The sequence below is a fragment of the Dysidea avara genome, chromosome 4 (assembly GCF_963678975.1).
Source record: "Dysidea avara chromosome 4, odDysAvar1.4, whole genome shotgun sequence".
In the NCBI taxonomy this organism is placed as follows: domain Eukaryota; kingdom Metazoa; phylum Porifera; class Demospongiae; order Dictyoceratida; family Dysideidae; genus Dysidea; species Dysidea avara.
Genome location: NC_089275.1, coordinates 1,365,721 through 1,386,881, shown reverse-complemented (window position 1 = coordinate 1,386,881; position 21,161 = coordinate 1,365,721). Strand labels below are relative to the sequence as shown.

General features: G+C 37.2%; 2 protein-coding genes across 4 annotated transcripts in view; one reads left to right on the top strand and one right to left on the bottom strand.

Annotated features, from left to right (window-relative positions):
- Positions 1 to 3,764: 3,764 nt before the first annotated feature.
- LOC136254527 (uncharacterized) lies at positions 3,765 to 18,255 on the bottom strand. The gene is made up of 21 exons (XM_066047248.1): positions 17,986 to 18,255; positions 17,688 to 17,796; positions 15,371 to 15,440; positions 14,706 to 14,795; positions 11,454 to 11,516; positions 11,337 to 11,399; positions 10,583 to 10,696; positions 10,449 to 10,529; positions 10,144 to 10,302; positions 9,566 to 9,643; positions 8,315 to 8,385; positions 8,155 to 8,266; positions 7,157 to 7,316; positions 6,785 to 6,870; positions 6,649 to 6,736; positions 6,437 to 6,598; positions 5,692 to 5,914; positions 5,588 to 5,639; positions 5,483 to 5,530; positions 4,037 to 4,123; positions 3,765 to 3,992 (listed from the first exon to the last, which is right to left on the bottom strand). The coding sequence occupies exons 1-21, from the start codon at positions 18,101 to 18,103 to the stop codon at positions 3,891 to 3,893; spliced, it is 2,136 nt and encodes a 711-aa protein (XP_065903320.1). The 5' UTR covers positions 18,104 to 18,255; the 3' UTR covers positions 3,765 to 3,890.
- The window catches only part of LOC136254528 (progestin and adipoQ receptor family member 3-like), a 20,589-nt gene continuing 17,617 nt past the window's right edge, over positions 18,190 to 21,161 (top strand). Inside the window, exons 1-4 of one of the 3 annotated variants that reach the window (XM_066047251.1) lie at positions 18,190 to 18,313; positions 18,428 to 18,668; positions 19,909 to 20,005; positions 20,766 to 20,918. In XM_066047251.1, the coding sequence (XP_065903323.1) occupies positions 18,454 to 18,668; positions 19,909 to 20,005; positions 20,766 to 20,918 (465 nt within the window). In that variant the 5' untranslated portion in view covers positions 18,190 to 18,313; positions 18,428 to 18,453. Of the gene's footprint in view, positions 18,314 to 18,427; positions 18,669 to 19,842; positions 20,006 to 20,765; positions 20,919 to 21,161 lie in introns of all 3 variants that reach the window. The other 2 variants (XM_066047249.1, XM_066047250.1) reach the window with 2 other exon arrangements.

Below are 21,161 nucleotides of genomic sequence, written 5' to 3'. Positions count from 1 at the left end.
CTGCCTGAAGACCTGTAGCTACCCATTTCAGTGGATTTGTGTAAGTTAATTCAGTTCTAGTTAACCAGTATCACGATTTAAAAAACTTAACTCTGAAAAGGGGTTCGTCCGAACCCTTTGAACCCCCCCTGGCTACGCCCCTGAATAATTAATGGGCAATTCTCCAAAGCATAATAGGTGATTTTTTGAGCACTGCTCAAAAGCATAATGCTCAATTTTTGGGGCATAATAGCCTCATGCCTACTTTCTGTCATAATACATGTTCCATCATTTTGAAATGAGTCAAATACGTGGTTTACATTACCACCAGCCCCCTAGTACCATCCCAACCAATCTTTCCTCCACCCTCAGCAGGCCTGACTTGGTATTGGTTTCTAATGATTCCATTTGTTTGTTCGAATTGACAGTACCAACTAATACCCAGCAACATCTTCTTGCTGCTAGAGCTAGAAAGGAAGATCGATATAGCTCCTTGCAATATGACCTTCAGCTTTCTGGGTTAACTGTCAATCTTGTTCCAATTGAAATTGGTTGTTTAGGCCACTTTTTGCCAGAAACAATTGCTCAAATGGCTACTGCTTGTGAAGTGCCAAAGAAAACCATAAGATCCTTGTTTGAGCAGGCAGCTCGCATTGCTGTGTCCTGTTCTTACAGAATTTTTAATTCTAGAGCCTCCCCGGGCTGGGATCTTTTAGACCACCTTAGGTAAACTTTAAGTATTACATATATGTAGATATAGTTGTTTTTTTTGTTTTTTTTTGTGTATTGTAATTTAATTTACCTTTAGTTAATGTAAGTCTTGCCAGGGTTCCTGTACTGATCCATCAGCACATGGTACTCCTGTGTCTAGGCCCCTGTATGCTTGTAATGTATATTTTGTCTTAATCATTAAGACGTTTATTCTCTCCCAGCAATCCCTCGTTTCATGGCTATTTTTCATTCCCCTTTTTAAGTCTTCAATTTTTTTTATTCATCTAATGTATTTTGCATTCACATGCATAATATAGCTACGAACAGTCAATGTTTCAGTACACATATAGCTACGAACAGTCAATGTTTCAGTACACATAATATAGCTACGTACAGTCAATGTTTCAGTACACATAATATAGCTACGAACAGTCAATGTTTCAGTACACATAATATAGCTACGTACAGTCAATGTTTCAGTACACATAATATAGCTACGAACAGTCAATGTTTCAGTACACATAATATAGCTACGAACAGTCAATGTTTCAGTACACATAATATAGCTACGTACAGTCAATGTTTCAGTACACATAATATAGCTACGAACAGTCAATGTTTCAGTACACATATAGCTACGAACAGTCAATGTTTCAGTACACATAATATAGCTACGTACAGTCAGTACACATAATATAGCTACGAACAGTCAATGTTTCAGTACACATAATATAGCTACGTACAGTCAATGTTTCAGTACACATAATATAGCTACGAACAGTCAGTACACATAATATAGCTACGTACAGTCAATGTTTCAGTACACATAATATAGCTACGAACAGTCAATGTTTCAGTACACATAATATAGCTACGAACAGTCAATGTTTCAGTACACATAATATAGCTACGTACAGTCAATGTTTCAGTACACATAATATAGCTACGAACAGTCAATGTTTCAGTACACATAATATAGCTACGAACAGTCAATGTTTCAGTACACATATGCATAAACACACACAAAGATCCATAAAGGAAGCCTTACTACTATTTTTTTATCCTATAAACTTCGCTATGCCTGTGAAGCAAAATAATTATGAATAACAATATGATCTTTGTCTGAACTACACTTACTGTTTCCTTTTCACTTGATGCTTACTATCTAGAACCACCAGAGGGGAGTTGAAGGATTCTTTTTTTGAATGTATTTTATTAGAATTTTTACTAAAAAACATGGGCGATATCTATTATCAACCCACTATCATGGTTCATGATAAAATCCATTAAAAAAAATCCTGAGAAGTGAAATTTCCCGCCTTGAAATTTTGAGGAGTGGTAGCATATTGGCAAAATGTTTTACCCTACTAGCAAGAGTTAATAATAGTGGAGGGAGAGTGTCTAACACTGCATAGGCCTGTAAAAAATGATCCTGAGAAATTCAAAGGGATTCCTTCAGATGTGTAAAATGTTCACACAGGCAGAACAAGGTAATGTGATGATTGCACACTGAGAGAATAAAGAAATGTGATGATTGAAACAATCTTCACCTATGGAGAATACTACAAATTACAGAGTTTTACAGAAAGAATCCCTTTGAATTTCTCAGGATCATTTTTTACAGGCCTATGCAGTGTTAGACACTCTCCCTCCACTATTATTAACTCTTGCTACTAGATCAGGGGCAAATCCAGGGTTTAGCAGGAGGGGTGTGCATTAGGGTAGTAGGTGTATGGAGCAGGAGGTCTGGGCCAGGCTCAGCCCCTCAGAAGCTAAAGCTATTTCATATGTTTCAGGACAAAAATTTTGATGTACAGCACCAATATCTAAATCATTATACTGCTTTCTAAGTGAACTACATTAATCAACAGTTGTGTACAGATAAGTAACAGCATGAGTAGTTCAGCTAGTAAAAGACTATGGACCTATACACAAGACCAAGTGCATTTCATTTGGTAAAATATTCTTAGCAGTCAAAGTGTTCTCATGCATGAGATAGTGCTGCAGTTACTAGTTTTTCATACTCAGAAACTATGGAGGATTATAAATGTGGTGACTGTTCTATTAGAGTATTTTACTGACTGCTCTATTAGAGTATCCTAATCTTGTATTATGATCTTCTTTTTTTGTTGGGGGGGCACATGCCCTCAGTACCCCAAAATATATATCCGCCACTGTACATACATTCTTGAGAATGTATAGAATGTCAAGTTTGGTAGGATATTAAGCACAATGATGAAGTCACAAACGTTCAATTTCAGTTCTCACAATAGTTTTTGCGATAATTATTATTTCCTTACATGTTCTATAGAGTAATTGACTGAATGACTGTCCTATTAGAATATTTACAATTTAACTGCTTTTATAGCCTCTTATTTTTGGAAGAGCCTATATTTAATCCTCATCCATTCCATAGCTTAAGCTACAATTACACTTCTATAGCTACGTATGTTCTAATAACTAATTCCTACCAAACACACAGTAGGAGTATGATACTTCAACAAAATCTGCACCCTGAACATAAGATCTGTGACAACTTGTCAGGATGTGTAGGCAGCCATAGCCATGGTTATGTAGTCTCTAATAATGATGTATATAGCTAATATGATACACAAGTTGACTCATTGAGTTTATCATGCATAAACTTTGTGTAAGTAACTGTGTGTAGTATCAGAGTATTTTCTTGACTTGGAAGTAAAATCCTATCTTTGATCCCAGGAATCAGTCTGAGATAGGAAACAGGTTTTAAATACATTTTGTACTTTCACAGCTGGCAAACACAAGTAGCTGATGTTCAAACTTCAATAGTTTGTTTGAGGTTTAGTCCTGCAGCACCACAAATCATACCACTGCCTTGTGAGGCTGCTCTCCATGTTGGTCTGAATTGTTCAGACACAGTATTTCAAAACTGCAAGATTTACTTGCCTCATCTTAAGGTGGTTGGCACTAAGTATCTTTGTACTGACTATACCCAAAACTCCAATAGTGACAGTGCTCATTGTTCCACTACATGTATGATATTGTCCACTGTATCTTGTATTATGTATGTAGCCATAAAATGCCATTATAGTAGCTACAATTTTAACAGTTACATGTTGATGAACATACACAAAGCAAACACACACATTCTCAATAGGTTAAAGTACTGTACAGTACATGGGCTATATACAGAAAAATATAAAATCATCTAGTGATATTCACTATAACAATTCTTCCACATAAGTACTAGGGAATAGTCCAGAAGAGTTCCCAGCCATGCCCCTCATCCACCCATCACCGAGGTCTTCCTTCAATACTACAATCTGTAGGGATCACATGAGACAATGACGAGATCACATGACATTACCTGATCTACAACAAGACTCATCTCATCATGTTTTGATCCATTAAACTCATACAACACCTTCATCACCTTGTCTCCAGCTTGCAGTGGCTGTGTAGGGGGAACAATGATATCATTATTAGTATACTGTGGAGCCTCTGAAAATAATAAATGAGATTGTGTGGCTGGATCTGCAAAAACCCAAACAATATATAGTGTATTTTTCGAATTCTTTATTTATTAGTCAAGTGTATGCTCTGCTGAAGTTTCAGTCTCATATGCCAGGGACTTTTGCCCTAAAGCCAACCGCATACTATAATGTGTGACCGGATCTGCGAAAACCTGACATAATGGCGCAAGCCTAAATTTTCTATTGATTGCAATGGATAAAATATTTGCATAATTGGAAAAAAAAATTGGAAAATATTTAAACACTTTGTTCTTTGTAAAGAAAGGGTCCAAAGATAAAAACATGGATATCATCCTTATTTTCCTACAAAGAGGGGTTCGAAAATCTTTGTTTTATTGCAGTAGTCTACAGGATACGTGAGTTATGGGCGTTTGTTTGCACCCCGTCGAAGCGATTGTGTACAATCTTTCTTCACTGATTTTGTCTCTGTATAATATAGTGAAGAAAGGTAATAGAAGGAAAAGTGTACCCAGTAATGGACTCCAATATTCATGGCAAACACAATGGTGTAAGTTGCAACTCTGTATTGCATTGTGTTTGTAAGTTACAGTCATTTTGTAAGCACCTAGATTCCAAAGCATTGGTTTGAAACTAAAACAAAAACCTATAATTTATTTTCCCAATACTTGCTGTACAAATCAATCTTTCTGTTGTTGTTACTTTGCAGGGCTGCAACTCCAAATATTGTTGGCATACAAGGCTAAAACTTGGCCAGAGCATACACTTGGCTAAATAGATTTAAAATATTTAGCAATAAAGTATTTGAAAAATGCACCATTATGTCAGATTTTCACAGATCCAGTCACATATAGTAGAAAACTTTGGCAGTGAATTCTTCTTTAATTTTCCAATTTTGCTTTGCAATATGTAGTGACATGTGACAAAGTGTGGAGATTCACCAACGTTTCATTTTGGCCAATTGGATTTCGCCAATCGCATTCATAAGTTATAACATTAACAAGTGCCTGTAATTTTATTTTCCTATAGCTGTTATATGAATCAATCTTTCTGTTATTGCTATACATACTTCGCAGAGCTGTAAATACAAAAAAGGTCTCAGCATGAAAAGCTAAAACTTCGTCAGAGCATAAAGGGGAAAATTGACTATGTAGACAAATTTAATAATGAAAAATGTACAATTAAATCGGGTTTTTTTAGATCCAGTCACATACGCAGTTTGCACATGAATAGTTTTTGGAAATATACAGAACTGTTGTAAATATTCAGATGCAAAACCACAACAAACTTATAGCTTGCTCTAGTCACTATAGCAACCTCACCTGAACATAAGTGACTGGGAAGTATCCATTTACTCCTTTGAGGATACCCTAGTAACATTATACCATAATAATTACTCTAATAAGAGAGATGAAGTTATTACACACCTCCCACCACTCCTTGCCACTTGATGAGGTCACCTCTATGATGTCACCAGGTCTGGATCATGTGATCAATGATTACATCATCGTTAATACATCAACACACTTACAGTAGGTCAAGATCACCACTTGAAGATGCCTGGTAACTGAACAGCGCCACACATGATGACACAGCTGATGACGGAGACTTGGGAAGAGGGGGTGGTGATTCCGTAGGTGGAGGCATATCATTGTAGCGTGACAAGATTGGACTGCTACGATAACTAGTCGGCTTTCTAGGCACCTCCGGTAACTTTCTGATACCCTTTGATGTTGATGTGGTCCTCATTGGAGCTTTAAAAATATGTGTATAAATATCATAACTAATTGTAAAATGTAATCACCATTCAGTATAATGAAACGTCAAAACCCATTGGAATTCAATTGACTAAGTATATAGAAAATTGATACTGTATAGATGGAAACTTTGGCGGGGCCAACCTTTGGTGAATAACAAGCTAAATTACATTTAGCAAAATAAACTTAGGCAAATTCAAGCTCAATGTTTAGCTACAAAGATGCTAATCTGAGGTGCTACGAGTAATTGGCAGAATAAACTTTGGCGAATTGTAGTAAATCGCCAAATTCGCAAAGTTTCCCCCCGCCAAAGTTTCCCTCTATACGGTACATAGTCTGCCAGTATAGGGTGTATGTAGATGCAGGGCCTGTTCACTAACAACATTACAAAACAGTACAATCAAAAGAAGTTTGAAACCAAGAATGAATAGAAACACTACAGTAGTTTCTAGATAATGTTACTACATCATGATATAGCTACATACTAGTAACTACATGACTACATAGTTACACACTTACGCATTGGTGGCATATCATTCAGTTCAGGGCTAACTTCTCGAGGACACAGATATTCATCCACAGTGTGGGCACGCTGTCGATACATATTCCCTGCTCTCGCCACGGCAACACTGTCCAGTGATTCATAGTCAGCTGCCGTATGAGTAGGTGGAGCCTCATTAGCTGAAAAAATTAACAATGGATAATTAGATATAAAAAATGTTGTAACATACCATCATATTCTCCAATTGATGTGGTTGATAACACACTAAATCGTTTAGCGAGTTTTGCTCTAGTAGAGCTCTCTTTTCTCACTGGTTGCTATGGATACAGTAATCACATGAACATCACATGGGTTCACATACATACCCCAGTACAATCTGGCATGTACTGCATACACTTCTGGTGAATGTTTTTCTTACAAATCTTACAGCGATTTCCTTGTTTGTGTAACCCTGTGGTGAGTAGTAATTAGAACTTAAACTCAACAGTAAAGAGGAGATTGGTCGTAATTATCTGTGATCAAGTGGACAGATGTTAGCAACTTAGCAGCAGCTATGAACATAACATGTTGTACTGAGAATATCTATAAGGCCCCATGGATGGATATACAATTCCTTTAGTATTGACTGAGGTGTCAATGCTAAATTAGTAACATTTCTTTGAGATGACGAGATAAATTATGACACAACCAACCTCCACTGACAGTAAACTTACAACCTCCACTGACAGTAAACTTACCAATCAATAGTTCACGACAGTAGTCACAGAAAGTTGGTATACGATAAGTGAAGAGAGCAAATTCATGTTGTCGGCCTTTCTCAAGAGCTCCCACATTTGTCCTCCTGATGGTAGCCCAAGGAGCCCTGCTGTAACTGACTGTACCACCAAACAACTCCAGCTACAAGTGATTATAAACAACATCATTCCAAATATAAATGTGTCACTGTGTCACATAGACTATATTAGACCAGATCTGCAAGATATTCGCAGCTTTGTAGCACTGCAGCTTCTACAGCTCTCAGCTTCTAGGACTGAAATTTTATTCCCTATGTATGTAGAAAATGTAGTAAAATGGAACTGGAAAACGTGTGAACAAGTACTTGCAGATCTGGTCACCTATTAACAGTGTTGGGAGTAATGCATTACGTACGTAATATTATTACTTTTATGGTAACTAAGTAATATAACGAAATATGCTACAAAACAGGTAACACAACTCAAGTTACTTTACTTACAAATGTAACATGTTACGTAAGTAATATAGTTACTGTAACGAATCTAATATTAAGTAATATTATTACTACAAGTAACGAAGTTACTAATCTCGTTAGCAATCCACTGAGTAACGCCTAGCCACAATGAAGTAATGAAGCCTACTAAATGAAGCTTATTCACCAGCTTCTTACTTATAACCAAGATTTGCACACTGTCCAACAATGCAATCATGTCACGTAATAAGGTGGTAGTGTCACACGTGACAGCTTAAGGCTGTGGACACAAAGTAATATAATATGTAATATTATTATAGTTACTTTATTTTATGGGTAATATGTAACTGTAACTAAATAGTTCAGTTGCAAGTAATATGTAATAATGTAACTAGTTACTTTAAAAAGTAACTTGCCCAACACTGCCTATCAATGATAATTACAGTGTGATCCAACCATCTTCAATACACCACTTGTCTTGTCCAATATATGTGTGTAGGTTCAAGTCTAAACATCCTCATTCCTCACCTTAGAGTTAACAGCAGATTGGTCAATTTGTAGTAGTCGTAATCTGTTCTTGGTCTCCATCAATTCTTCCTCTATACTACGAGCATCACCATAGTTAGGGTTGTTGATATAACTGTGATGAGGGGTAGATGTGTAACAAGTGATTGTGGTATTCAGTTACCTTTCATAGAGAGTCTTAAGTGACTTGAGGTCCTTTTCACATTTTGCAATACTCTCCACTAACTGTTGAGCCTGTGAGTGGACCATACAAGCCATGTATACTGAAATGTGTCATATATAAACAACATGTGACCTGCTGAGGGAAAACCTAACTTGTTTCCATAATTCTGTTTTGAAATTGAAATACATTGGGTAAAAAAAACATGCTACACAATAATTTTACAAATGTTTTAATCGTTTCAGTAAACAGTGATCTCAAATTGAAATATCTAATATACCAATGGATTCGCCTCGTCATGGCAAGTAAGAATATCAATTTTGTTTTTGCACCATGAAGCAAACATGAGTTATTTGCGTTTGGCTATGTTGCCATAAAACGTAACGTTATCCCGTCGTTTCTAAGCTTGAACAATCTTCTTGCCTTGCTTAATAGTACGAGTGTATTTAGGCCAAAACTATACCTTGACAAATGCCCCACAACACAAGTCCCAACTCTGTAGGTTGTTGTACTCACGACTTATGATCGATTAGACAAGCACTTATAGTTTTTCCCATATATATACCACTTTCACACCTCAGATCAAAGGAAAGCCAGTGCATATATATATATATATATATATCACATATTGCACTGACTCAAAATGTTAACGAGATATACACACTACGTATATCTCATTAAACACTGCCTTAACGAGATATATATCTCGTTAAGCCAGTGTGTATATCTCATTAACTCAAGATACTGCACACCTAATAGGAGTGCACACCATATCGCCTGTGGCCCTTGGGCTTGTGCATATATATCAGGCAAAGCACTCATGCCCGTGGTATAACTATTACATATAGTCACTGTACAAATCAATTGTTTTGCTATTCTTGTTGTCTATCGCTATAACTCCAAAAGTACTTAAGGATGAAATTTTTTTATTTATTAATGCTTTACAGCACAAGTGCTGAAAGTCTGTAGGACACCTGGTCCTACAGCCTGCTCAAAGACTTTAGCTACTTAAGGTGTGTTTGAAAAGTTGAAGAAAGGAGAAAAAATCCATGACTGGACCTAGGTAGCCTCGAACCTGCAGCCATCCGATTTAAACAGCCCATTGGTTTTTACCTCTAGACAACAAAAAAAAGTTACATATAAAATGGAGGAAAATGCAAACAAGTCAGGTTTTCACTCAGTGGGTCAAATATGGTACAAAATCTAACTGCTATACAGTGAGAACAGGCTGTTACAAAGTACAGACCAACCCACCTCAGCCTGAAATACCTCCTGAGTGTTCAACAACACAGTTTGTGTAATGTTGGTCACCTTCAGTTCATTCTCAAACCCCTACAATAATAAGGTACAATGTAACATAGCTGACTGTATTCTGTGAGGACACCCAAGAGGATATAGGATGATGTGTGTGATATACACACACCAACAACAGTGAGAGTCATACACTCATACAAGGTCAAAGCACTGAAGCACAAACCTGACTAACTAATGGTCTCATATGCTCAGCCCTACATGATGTCTGGTCTCATGTGGATGCCAGAGGTGGATATCAAATGGTATTTTAGTTAGCAGTGATAGTTTTTATCAAACAATTTGAGTACTGTATTTCCAAAAAATAGTGCAAAATTCATACAAACCCTTTTATACAAAACACTGTGCAATGCGCAACAAGGTGAATTGGCAGCATGGAGCTACAGGTATGTACATTAATACCTACAGTTGTGTCTGAGTAAAGCTGAATACAGGGTGGTTACATCAGAGGCAAGGGGTGACTAACAATTAGGTATACTTACAATAGAGGCATGGTGTGGCTAACAACTAGGTATACTTACAGCAGAGGCACTGGGTTCAGGATGATGGAATTTCCTGCTCGGAGGTGGGGAAGGGGTACCGGTCTTCTGTGCTATTACAAATCCTGAAATGTCATTGGCTCCATCAACCGACTCTATGGTGTCCAGGAATGCTGTCAACCTGTTCTGTGAGCCAATTAGCTACAAGGGATTAGGAGAGAAATAACACATAACATTAGTGTAAAACTATTCTAATAGAACAGTCACTCATGTACTACATACATCACATCTACACATATAAGACCAGACCATTTCAGAAAACCAATTAAGTCCCCAACAAAATTCACCTTTTCAGACACTAATGTGATATACTGTTTCATAGCACTGGCCATACGTCTGGTGAGGTCATTATGGATACCCTGCATGTCCTGTAATATGGTGTGATCACATGATCCACATCACCATGACAATAACCACTCACATCTAACAAATAAGGATGATGGGTCTCCACCACACTGGAGCACACTTCATTGTATGCCTTAAGAGTGATTACATAGTCATTGTGAGCATTGTAACAATGGAGTACTCTAGAGTCCTGGAGTAATAACACAAACAATACGTATAATAAATGTCTTACTGTATCACAAATTACCCAGACGCTTGGTCTTTCATATTTTTTCACTTTCTATACACAGTACATACTGTATCAGTTAACATTTGATTACGCTTTGTTTTCAGCTACTGTATGTTCATCTTACAAATGAAGAACATTACAAGAAGTGCCACAAATGTAGAGAAGCCATCACACGCTAGCTACCGTGAGTCAACACCTTTGCTGAATAAATGGGACACAAATAAAGACTAAGGTAAAATCCACATTGTATGTACTGCAGTATGCCAAAAGGCACCTGTCAGACTCAAGTAACGTCTAACAGTGAAAAAACAAATTAGTCATTATGGAGTTACGCTTGTCTGAAGGTATCAATTAGTTAGCTAGTCAGTCATTAGAAATTCTATTAAATAAAACTTTTTAAAATTCTGTAGTAACTTATCAGAAACGTTTTTGGCCGCTCTGAAGACACTTTTGGGATTCCAGTGCTACCAAGGCACCAAGAATGTTGTTTTGAGGCTGGCTTCTTGTTTTGTGATAAAGTGCAAACCTAAAACACTACTGTATTGTATGATAACATCACAGAATGTGTCACTAAGAATTTTTCTACATTGTTACCACATACCTTCACACTATCTTTGTCTTGTTGGTTAAACTTGACCCACTGGTCACTGTATTCCTTCTGGGCCTGTAGATCATGTGATACACTTGACACACCTACCATTACATCATACACACCCACCTTGTTCACAGCAATATCAGCTTTGTCAATCTTTGCATTGAGGTCATCACGAGCTGTGAATGTCTGTATGGGAACAATACTACTGTGAATATATTGGATGTGTTTAATGATTGACATGATAAACAGCTTAAAAAGCTAACAAATATTTAGTCTGAATTACATTAGACACTAAATGTCACTAGTATATCTTTAGATGTAGGCAATCTCACTATCTTTTATTTCTTTGACTCTTAAACAAACTCCTAATTTTCCCTTGTACTTGTTAACATTAATCCGTAAAATTTTCCCAGTAGCGTAAGTCACCATTAATTTTATTGAACAAATTTTAACAAACGCTTATTTTTCCTCACCACAACAACACACTGACCTCCGGTTTGGACTATTCGATAGAGTGGCCTTTGGTCTCTTTGGGTATCAAGTTGTAAGTGAATTACACTACTACACTGTGAGCTATGGGCTAAACCACAGACCTCATCGTTTGCTATTTCTTGAACACCAGTACATATTATCAAACAACAGTACTTCACTCAATGACCAATTTTTGAACACTTGAATTACTCACTAGGGAATTACTCTACCACTATGAGGTTTTTATGGGATATCCAACTACCGGATAACAACCTGAATGAAAATTGAATGCACCATTCACAAGTTATTCAGGTTTGACTGAAAAAATGGTTGATGTAGGTACTACCGTTTTGCTCATAACTTAAAGCCTCCTGGCTCGATTTACTTAAAACTTGGGACTCAGGAAGAATAAAGATTACTCTATTGAACGGTCTAAACCGGAAGTACTGTAAGTACGTTGTTGTGGTGAAAAGTTATAGGCGTTTGTTAAAATAATTGTAATTTTGCTCAATTCGTGCCACTGAGTATCCACTAGAGCCTCTGGAGTGCTTTATCAATAAAAACTACTGAAGGGAACTATTATAAATGTTGTATTGTTGGCTGTTACAGCTCAGTAAATCTTTAGCTAGTCTTTATCTTTGTGTACCTTGCTTAGCGTATTAAGTGTGATAATACATACTGTTCGATAATAGGCGGTTTACACTACTGAGATACTGAATACTCTATTAATGTACTATACTAGGCTCAACACAATACAACTTCTCATTGTCATCCATAAACAATCAATGTATTATTGAGTCTGTGTTCCCATTATACAGAACACAATGGATCATATGATCACATTCACCCTCAGGCTACTACTGGCTAGTTCAATGGGAACTGACTGTTCAACAAGACTATTGGTTAATTTTGACTGTTTTACAATGGGAAGTTGTACAATGTGTGTGGTGTCTTTTCATGTAGTAGTTAAAACAAATCATTTAACTGAAGACTAATTATCACTTCCATGAAGACCGCACTATGGACTGGCACACTTTGTCATAATGTGAAAATGTACTATAAGTGAACAGCTTTACTTTATTTAGACATGAAGTTTGTCATTTGCTTCTGCACTCAACCATTAATGATATTATCTCGATAATGAAATATTGTCATAGAGTAATTTCACAAGCAGGCTAGTATCTCTTGAAAAAAATCATCTTTTTTCAGCATTAACACACCGCTGATTGTGTATCATGATAATCACATTATCGTTCTTTTCAAGTTACACTTGTTGCATATGAATACTTTCTTAATCAGTTTATTGCAAATAAGCCATATGTATGTATATAGTTTAGACTGGACAAATGCAATAACTTCACCAATGGTGTTTATCAATAAAATAAATCTCTAATAACGTTTCAGTTACACACCACACTAGTGGTGTTAAGGATTCTATTACAACACAAGTTACTCCCATGAAGTAATGATCTGACTGGAGTGAGTTCTATTTAGTTAATCCTATAACCTCTCTCATACCACACCCTCTCTTTTAAACCAGACACACGCCCACAGCTGGCTGTGGGCAAGCACCTGGTTCACTGAAATTGTTTTCACTTATCTACTGATCTATGTTTGTCTGTATGCACTCACATGAGTAAAATTGTTAAACGGTAAAAAGCAGCCAGGATGTAAGAATTGAAAGTTTGTATTAAACTTCCACACTCATAGACTGCGGAGGTTTCTTCTCAGTCCAAAATACGGGTATGGCGAAGGTCTTCCCTTTCAGTTTTATAGACGTTTAACAACTCCAAAACAACGTTGGAGGCCTCTTAGGCTACCAGAGATAGCATATCCTTCGAGTTGAAAGGGGGGAATTACCCATACTTATGCGAATGAAAATGAAGGGCAGCCTCAAGGCTTTCTCCAAACAATTTGCATGAGAAAATACGATAGACACAGATATTTTTGTGCGTAATTTTTGGTTTACAGTGGTTTGTTATAGTTACGCTTCATTAGCAGCACATAGCAACGTAATTACAGAATTACAAAATAATTCACGAATTATGAAATACACTAAATAGCAGTATCTACAAATCCAATTATCTAGCTGAATTAATAATAGCAATGAAATATACATGGTTGATTAAGTGCCTATTTAGTTAGAATGGGAAGTATTAACTGCATGGCCACCTGGTTTTTAGAAGTACGTAGCATAACATCAACCTGTTTATCTAGTAAGGCAATGTAATTTGTCGCCAACCAGCTTTGCGTGCTAATTCACCAGACTTTCATAGTATCTCAATAAAGTGTCTCTAAACACAACAGGAGCTTTAGTGCTATACCACTATAGTTCATTGTGGATGATGGTTTACATGATGAGATTTAGTTTAGAGGACTTTGCACCAAAATCATTAAAATCATTAAAATCCATGTTATACATACAATACCACATTGCAAAGCAACAAGAACTGCAGACAGCCAAGGGAGGTACAACACACTGCACATGAGCCTTGAGCTCATAGGATTTGTATAGAGCAATTATAAAGCAGTACCTTGAAAACTACTGTAGGTGTCAATTGAAAGCACTTCCTACATGAATGTGGTGAACCCCAGTGGTTTGGGATCAGTAAGCAGGGTAGTTGGAGATGTCATCACATGATGAAGAGCTTATCGCACGAAACGAGTAAAGAAGAGAAAAGCAGTGGAAATTCTCCATAATCTTGTAAAGCCGAATAAGCATCAATTTAGTAGTCAAAATTAACATGAATGCTTAATGCATACCTCCTCTGACATACAGCATTCTAATAGCAGTATTACATATACGTATACAGTTCAGGCCTCAATACCCTTACCAATGGCAGCTACGACTGTCAAAACAATGCATACATAACGTAACAACTATGTAGTACCACTCCTGCTCACCTTTTTCAACACTGATTTCTTCTTGATAGCAGTTTCTTGTAGAGGTTGTGATGTGGTCTCACTTAACTTGCTGGATAACTCTGTACACAACTGAAGAGAAATATGTGAATGTATTAACTGGTATAGTTTCCAAAGAGATGGAAGATATAAGTACATTATGGTAGATGTGCAGTCACCCTCTTTCTTTTTGCAGTTTTGTCTCTGCCCTAAATGTACGTACGTGTAGGAGGGACTTATAAGACATATCTTATCCAACAATGGACTCGCCTGTTCGTGGGGAGTGTGATGGTAAAAGATTCATCTCTACATTTGTAAGTTATGACCGTTTAATTAAGTACCTGTGGTATATTTTCCTTATCAATCTTTCTGTCACTACCACTTTGTAGTGTTGTAACTTTTAAAGCTATTGGCTTCTAAGGCTGAAACTTTGGTTGAACATTTGGCTATGAAATGTAGTATACATAATGGAATTCGAAAAATGCGCATGTGATTTTTTGCAGGCCCAGTCACACATACAGATGATGATACAGTGCATATGACATTGTATGGGAAATGAATGATTTGCAGTCAGCACAGAAATTGCAGAACTGTTGGTCTATACTCTACTACACACATATAGTACAGGAGATACATACAGGTACACACACATCTAGTGTTATCCACACCTTAGCTTCAGCCTCTAGTTCATCCAGTAGTTGTTCCCAGGCACTGAATGATGAGGTGGTGTAAAAGTGTCTGTAACAATATCAAAACATGTTTCCTCATATATACAGTATACTGTAATAGTACTGGTGTTGTTGTCTATATGTACGTGTGTGTAGTTTAGAGTGGGTGTAGTGAGTATATGTGCATGTGTGTAGTTTAGAGTGGGTGTAGTGAGTGTGCTCTATGCAATATGGTTATGCAGGTTTGTAGGTATGTCCTATAAGAAGAGCAATTATTCTTATTCGCAGACATGTACATACGTACAAATATACGTGAGTCTGTGTACATATTATGTACTACCTCAAGACAACAGATTATGATGTTGAGCAACCCTACCACGAAGGCCAAGGACCAAACATATTCCTTGGTCCACTACCAACAGCAGGGAGCATCAACCAATGGATGGTTTTGCACAATGGTCAATAGCATATGTATATTATATTATGTTAAAACAAAAGAAGTAGTGAAATGAAATATATGAATGATGGTAGCTATGCTCAATGTTAAAGTAGGGATTTTCCCACAAAGCTATGTTGTAATAGCTACAAGATAGCTACCACTATTCGCATATCTTGAATGTCTTACACTACTCTTTATCTTCTTCTTTCTTACTTACAACTACACAAAAAATTGTAATTTTCAACTAGAGTAGGGACCATAGCACATCAATAAAAAGTACTGAAACAAGCTGGAGTAGTGCATGATATTAAATCACAGTAAAATAAGAACTGTTATATCCCCACTGTGCTCAAAAGTAGCCTTAGCCATTGTCGAGTTATGCTTGTCTGAAGGCATCAGTCAGTTACTCAGTCAGTCAGTCACTAGAAAATTCCATTAAATATATATATTTTTTAAATTCTGTAGCATCTTGTTGAAAACGTTTCGGATCGATCTGAAAGCTTTTTGGGCTTAGTTTTTACCTAACCAATACTGCCTCATCGTCATCAGGGAAAATTGAGGCTGGTTTTTGGTGATTTTTTTCGTGGGTCATGCTCACACCTTTGTGGTCCCTACTATACAGTACTATTGTAATGTATGATACTGAACTGTGTCAGGGTTAAATAGATTGAACTTTGAGGGTATTATACACTACACACTCATACAACACACACACAATAAGCACAGTCACACATCACCACAACACTGACCCAACAACCAAGTATTCATCACAAAAATTATAATCCCAGCTGGCAATCCCACACTTTCAGGATATTGAGAAGAAGCCTAGCACAATCCTCTTAATCCTATAATAGCTGTTTAGTACACTTCATTAGCTCAATAACAAGCCTTACAATTTTTAGTGGATAAAGCACAACGTGTTAAAACATGTGTAATGTACAACCCTGGAAAATGCTCTAGCGAAAATAATTCTTTTAGGCTTTTCACTTATATATAACACAAGTTACAGAAGGGACTACTAGAGAGTGCACATACGTACTGCATAGAGTCCATAAAACATCCGCAGCTAACGTGTTAACTGCTACTACATCATGTTCAGGAGAAATATAATAACGTGAACAATCTCAACAGTAACTAAAGGATGTGACAATAAATATGTCTTACTCCAGCCTATTTTTTCTTGAGAACTCCAATTCACTAAGACATGGGATATACAGCTGTATTGCTATACAAATTAATCAATGACAACTGATAACAGAGGACCTGGAAGTCAACACAGTCTGGCACATATTTCCATATCCAATATTTGTACCACTGAAGTCTTTGTAATGCAGACATATTGAAAATTTGTATCACAGAGGAAACAAGATACCAGCTAATGTTGTGAAGCCACATAAAAAGAACATCCTGATGACCAGGAAAATTTTACACACATTATACTCCTAAAATACACTTCACTAATAACATGAATGCTATTATCAACTCTTTTAAGGACACCTCACTAATAAGGACACTTATCCACAGTCCTGAATTCAAATTCAGCAAGGTGTACTATTTGTAACGTAATGCAGCACACATTACACTACAACTTGTTGACAAATGTACAACCCTAACTGAATTAATGATGTTATGACAAACAATGCCTAATGACATAGGAACAACACATTGACAATAGTCATAGTTTGTTCCATTAAAGGAATTAACAATTAACACAAAAATGTTATGACAACTGCAACAAATTGTTGTAAAGATTTTGTCATTAGTAGCTGCCAAATATAACAAAGGACAATCTTGTATATTCCACCACACACCACTGCATCCCACACACACACACGTACATACACACAGACACACAGACACATGTACACCATCTCTCACTTTTCTCTCTTCAAGTCCATCGTCTTCCTTCGATAATTCTTCAAAATATTGTTCAGGTGTTGTGCATGCTGCTCTTCAGCATTGGCCACTCTTCCCAGAAAGTCAGCCACTGTGAAAGCAATGGAAATACATTATATTCCCGCTACAGTAGTCTAGTGAAAGAGCATTGGTTCCAAGTTCAATGCGCAATGTCGGATAAGGAATGACATTGTAATATTCAGTCCTCAATTGCTAGTATCTGTAGTATGGGTGACACCCACCCCCCTAAATGCATGTAGTGTCATGCGTGCTCTCTCACTCGTGTCGGCTAGCTTAGTCGCGTGTGAAGCGTGACTCTTGAGTGCCTCGTCCGATTGCTTGCTGCACAGATCGCTGAGCCGCCTCAATCCCGACATGTCACTCTCGCTAGCATCCATCTTACGGGGAAGTGAGGGTCTGGCCGATGCTGTCAACTCCACGATGATACAATGAGCAACTGATATAACTTCTCCGGTATTAATATATTGATCAAAGAGAACTCGCTAAAGTACAGTACTGTTTAATCACGTGAGCTTGAAATTAATAAAAATCTAAGTACTTGTAGGCGTGGCTTCTTCATGACCCCAGAGCAAAACGCGTTGTGACAGGTACAGCGTACTAAATGATATAGTAGTGGCTGCTTTGTTGTGCTGTTGTTGTAAATGATTTATCTTGATAGTTGGCATTAATTAGAGTAAATTATGTGCTGTTATTTATTCAAGGCAGCATTTATAGCTGCTGGTTACAAATGGCGGACTTGGAGAAGGGCCAGTTTCTGGTTTCCCCTACACAACAGTCAATTGCTCGTGATGACGTCACGTCTTCCGTCAAATCTACTCCCATTGGTGGTAAGAATGGCATCCCATTGTATCACTATCATGACCTGCCGCTATTCTTGAGGGGAAACCCATACATCACTTCTGGTTACCGTGCCTACCTGCCAACCGACATGTGCATTAAGAGGTACGTATGTATTACCTACAACATGTGCTGTATGATGTGTAAGGGACACTGTGTGTATATACAAACTCCAGGTTAGTCTCGCGTGCCAGACGGTTTGTGTGGGAGTGGCAAATAAACCGTCTGGCCACTGTTGCACACTTTCCGTGAACTTACTGGAATACAATTAGATTACACCACCGTATTGTTTTGTGCAAGGATGATGTAATAGTCGTTCCAATCACCTCTGATAGCAGACTAAGACGAAAGTTGTACTGGAAATGTCCTGGTGACGTATTTGAAACATTGCTGAACGTCTTTATCGACAATTCTGCCATTTCTTTACGAACACTTAAGAGCTCTGTACTAGGGAAACAGATTCTAAGCCCATGGCATTGTTAAACTTTCGTAAAAGCAATCTGTAATCTAGATTCAGTTCTTTATTACACTAAGAATTTGAATAATTGGTGTTTGTTTCATCAAAAAATCCATAAAGTGATGTGATCCTTTTGTAGCGAATATCTGCATGTATTCCAAACTAAACAGTCATGGAAATATAAACCACATTCCTTAAACTGGTGGAGTTTGAGAGCAATCAGATTGCAACATGGTCATTGCATCAATTTTTTTCAAACTATGTGACTTGCTAGGCTAGATTACTGAACTGTATTTGATACACCCACACGTACACACCCCCGTGATAGTTGTATTTTTGGGTGAGCTTGCTGATTCTTACTATATCAATAAATTACATGTAAAAGAGATAATCCCAAAGATTTAAGGTTTTGGATTGCAATGCTGTCATTGCAAGTACCACAGTACACCCAAGTGTCCAACTTTACTGTGTGTAATCACTTCTAGTAGTCAACTTCCAACCCGGCCATGTCAACATTTGTCATAGGTGGCCATGCCACCAGAATCCATTTTGGTCAAAAATTCAGTGTACATTTGAAATGAGGACCTGATTTATAGCTGGTCTCTTAATTAATAGTCTACAACTCTTAACGTATATATCTAGCACTGTACAGAGATTCTAATAGTTTTGCTTATCAATAAGTTTAAGTGTGGTAATTTTAGTACATTGTTAAGCTGTTTGATTGGTCAAAACTTTGAGCACATGACTGTCCTGCAAAAACTTCTAGAAACTCTGTTCTGTTAACCTTCATAGTTATATCACATGACCTCACATGATCCACAGCATGTTCATGAAGACCAATGAGACAGTGAACATATGGACACACTTGTGTGGCTTTGTGTTCTTCAGTTTCTTGTTAGTGGTGGACGTCTTCTCCTACCTACCTGAGAACAGTGCCTCCGTCCTCGATTATGGGATATTTATCATTATGGATGTGTGTTTCCAGGTGAGTTGTGCATGTGAATGGATTTGTGTAAAAGAGCATAATTTCTGTAACTATGAACTTGTAATTGAAGTATGTTAGTGTTTTGTTGGGGGTGCCAGCCAGGTAATTAGACTGATGTATGTCACCATATTAGGAGGTCTTTGTGGGTATGTTGCCATTTGGGTGATAAGTGTAATATTACGATGTTGATGTACAACGAACGGCACCAAGTTTTGATCATGCTAAGATATCAAAATTAACGTTTAGCTAACATGTTCACATATTCATGTTATATTGAATCCAATTAACTGAACCTCGTTATTGTATGTCACTTCTTTGATGTCTACGAGTAGAGCTCAAACATTTTGTGAGAATGAATATCTAACAGAATGAAGTGTGTGGTTTCCATATCAAATATCATAAACATTAAACATTGAAGCCATTGAACCATCAAAATTAATTTCCTGTCTCAATACCACATAAATTTTGTAAGTGTGTTTACAGATTTGATTGTCTAAAATTTTCCCTCTAATTTCTTTACAATTGTTACATATCTGGAATATCAGTGGCGATCTCTTAAAATGATATTACTGTAAAAATACTTTGCAAAGAGAATTACGCACACACACACACACACACACACACACACACACACACACACACACACACACACACACACACACTACACACACACACACACACTACACATACACTACACGCACACACACGAATCATGTATGTACAATAGTTTTAGTGGTTTATTTTGATTGGCTACACACAGGTGTGTATGATGTGTTCAGCCGGCTATCACATATTTCATTGTCAGTCAGAGCTGGCTAGTAAGAGGTGGCTGGGACTGGACCTTGCTGGAGTGTCTGTTGGCTTCTGTGGAATACTATTCCCTGGTGCATACTATGCCTTCTATTGTAACCAGGTATGTACCCTGTTAGTAGTCACACTTTAAGGCAATGGGAATGGTTTATCATTTAAAACGTATGTAGTGGTCCTAATACATTATGTTACTTTCTTATAAGTAAAATGTCACTATGTAATAAGGTCACTTGAATACCCAAATGTGTCATTCATATACACAGTAACCTGCAAACCTTATTCAGTACATATATTTGTAGTTTAGTACAAGGACCTGTTGCAGCTACATAATTTATGGGCTCTTTTT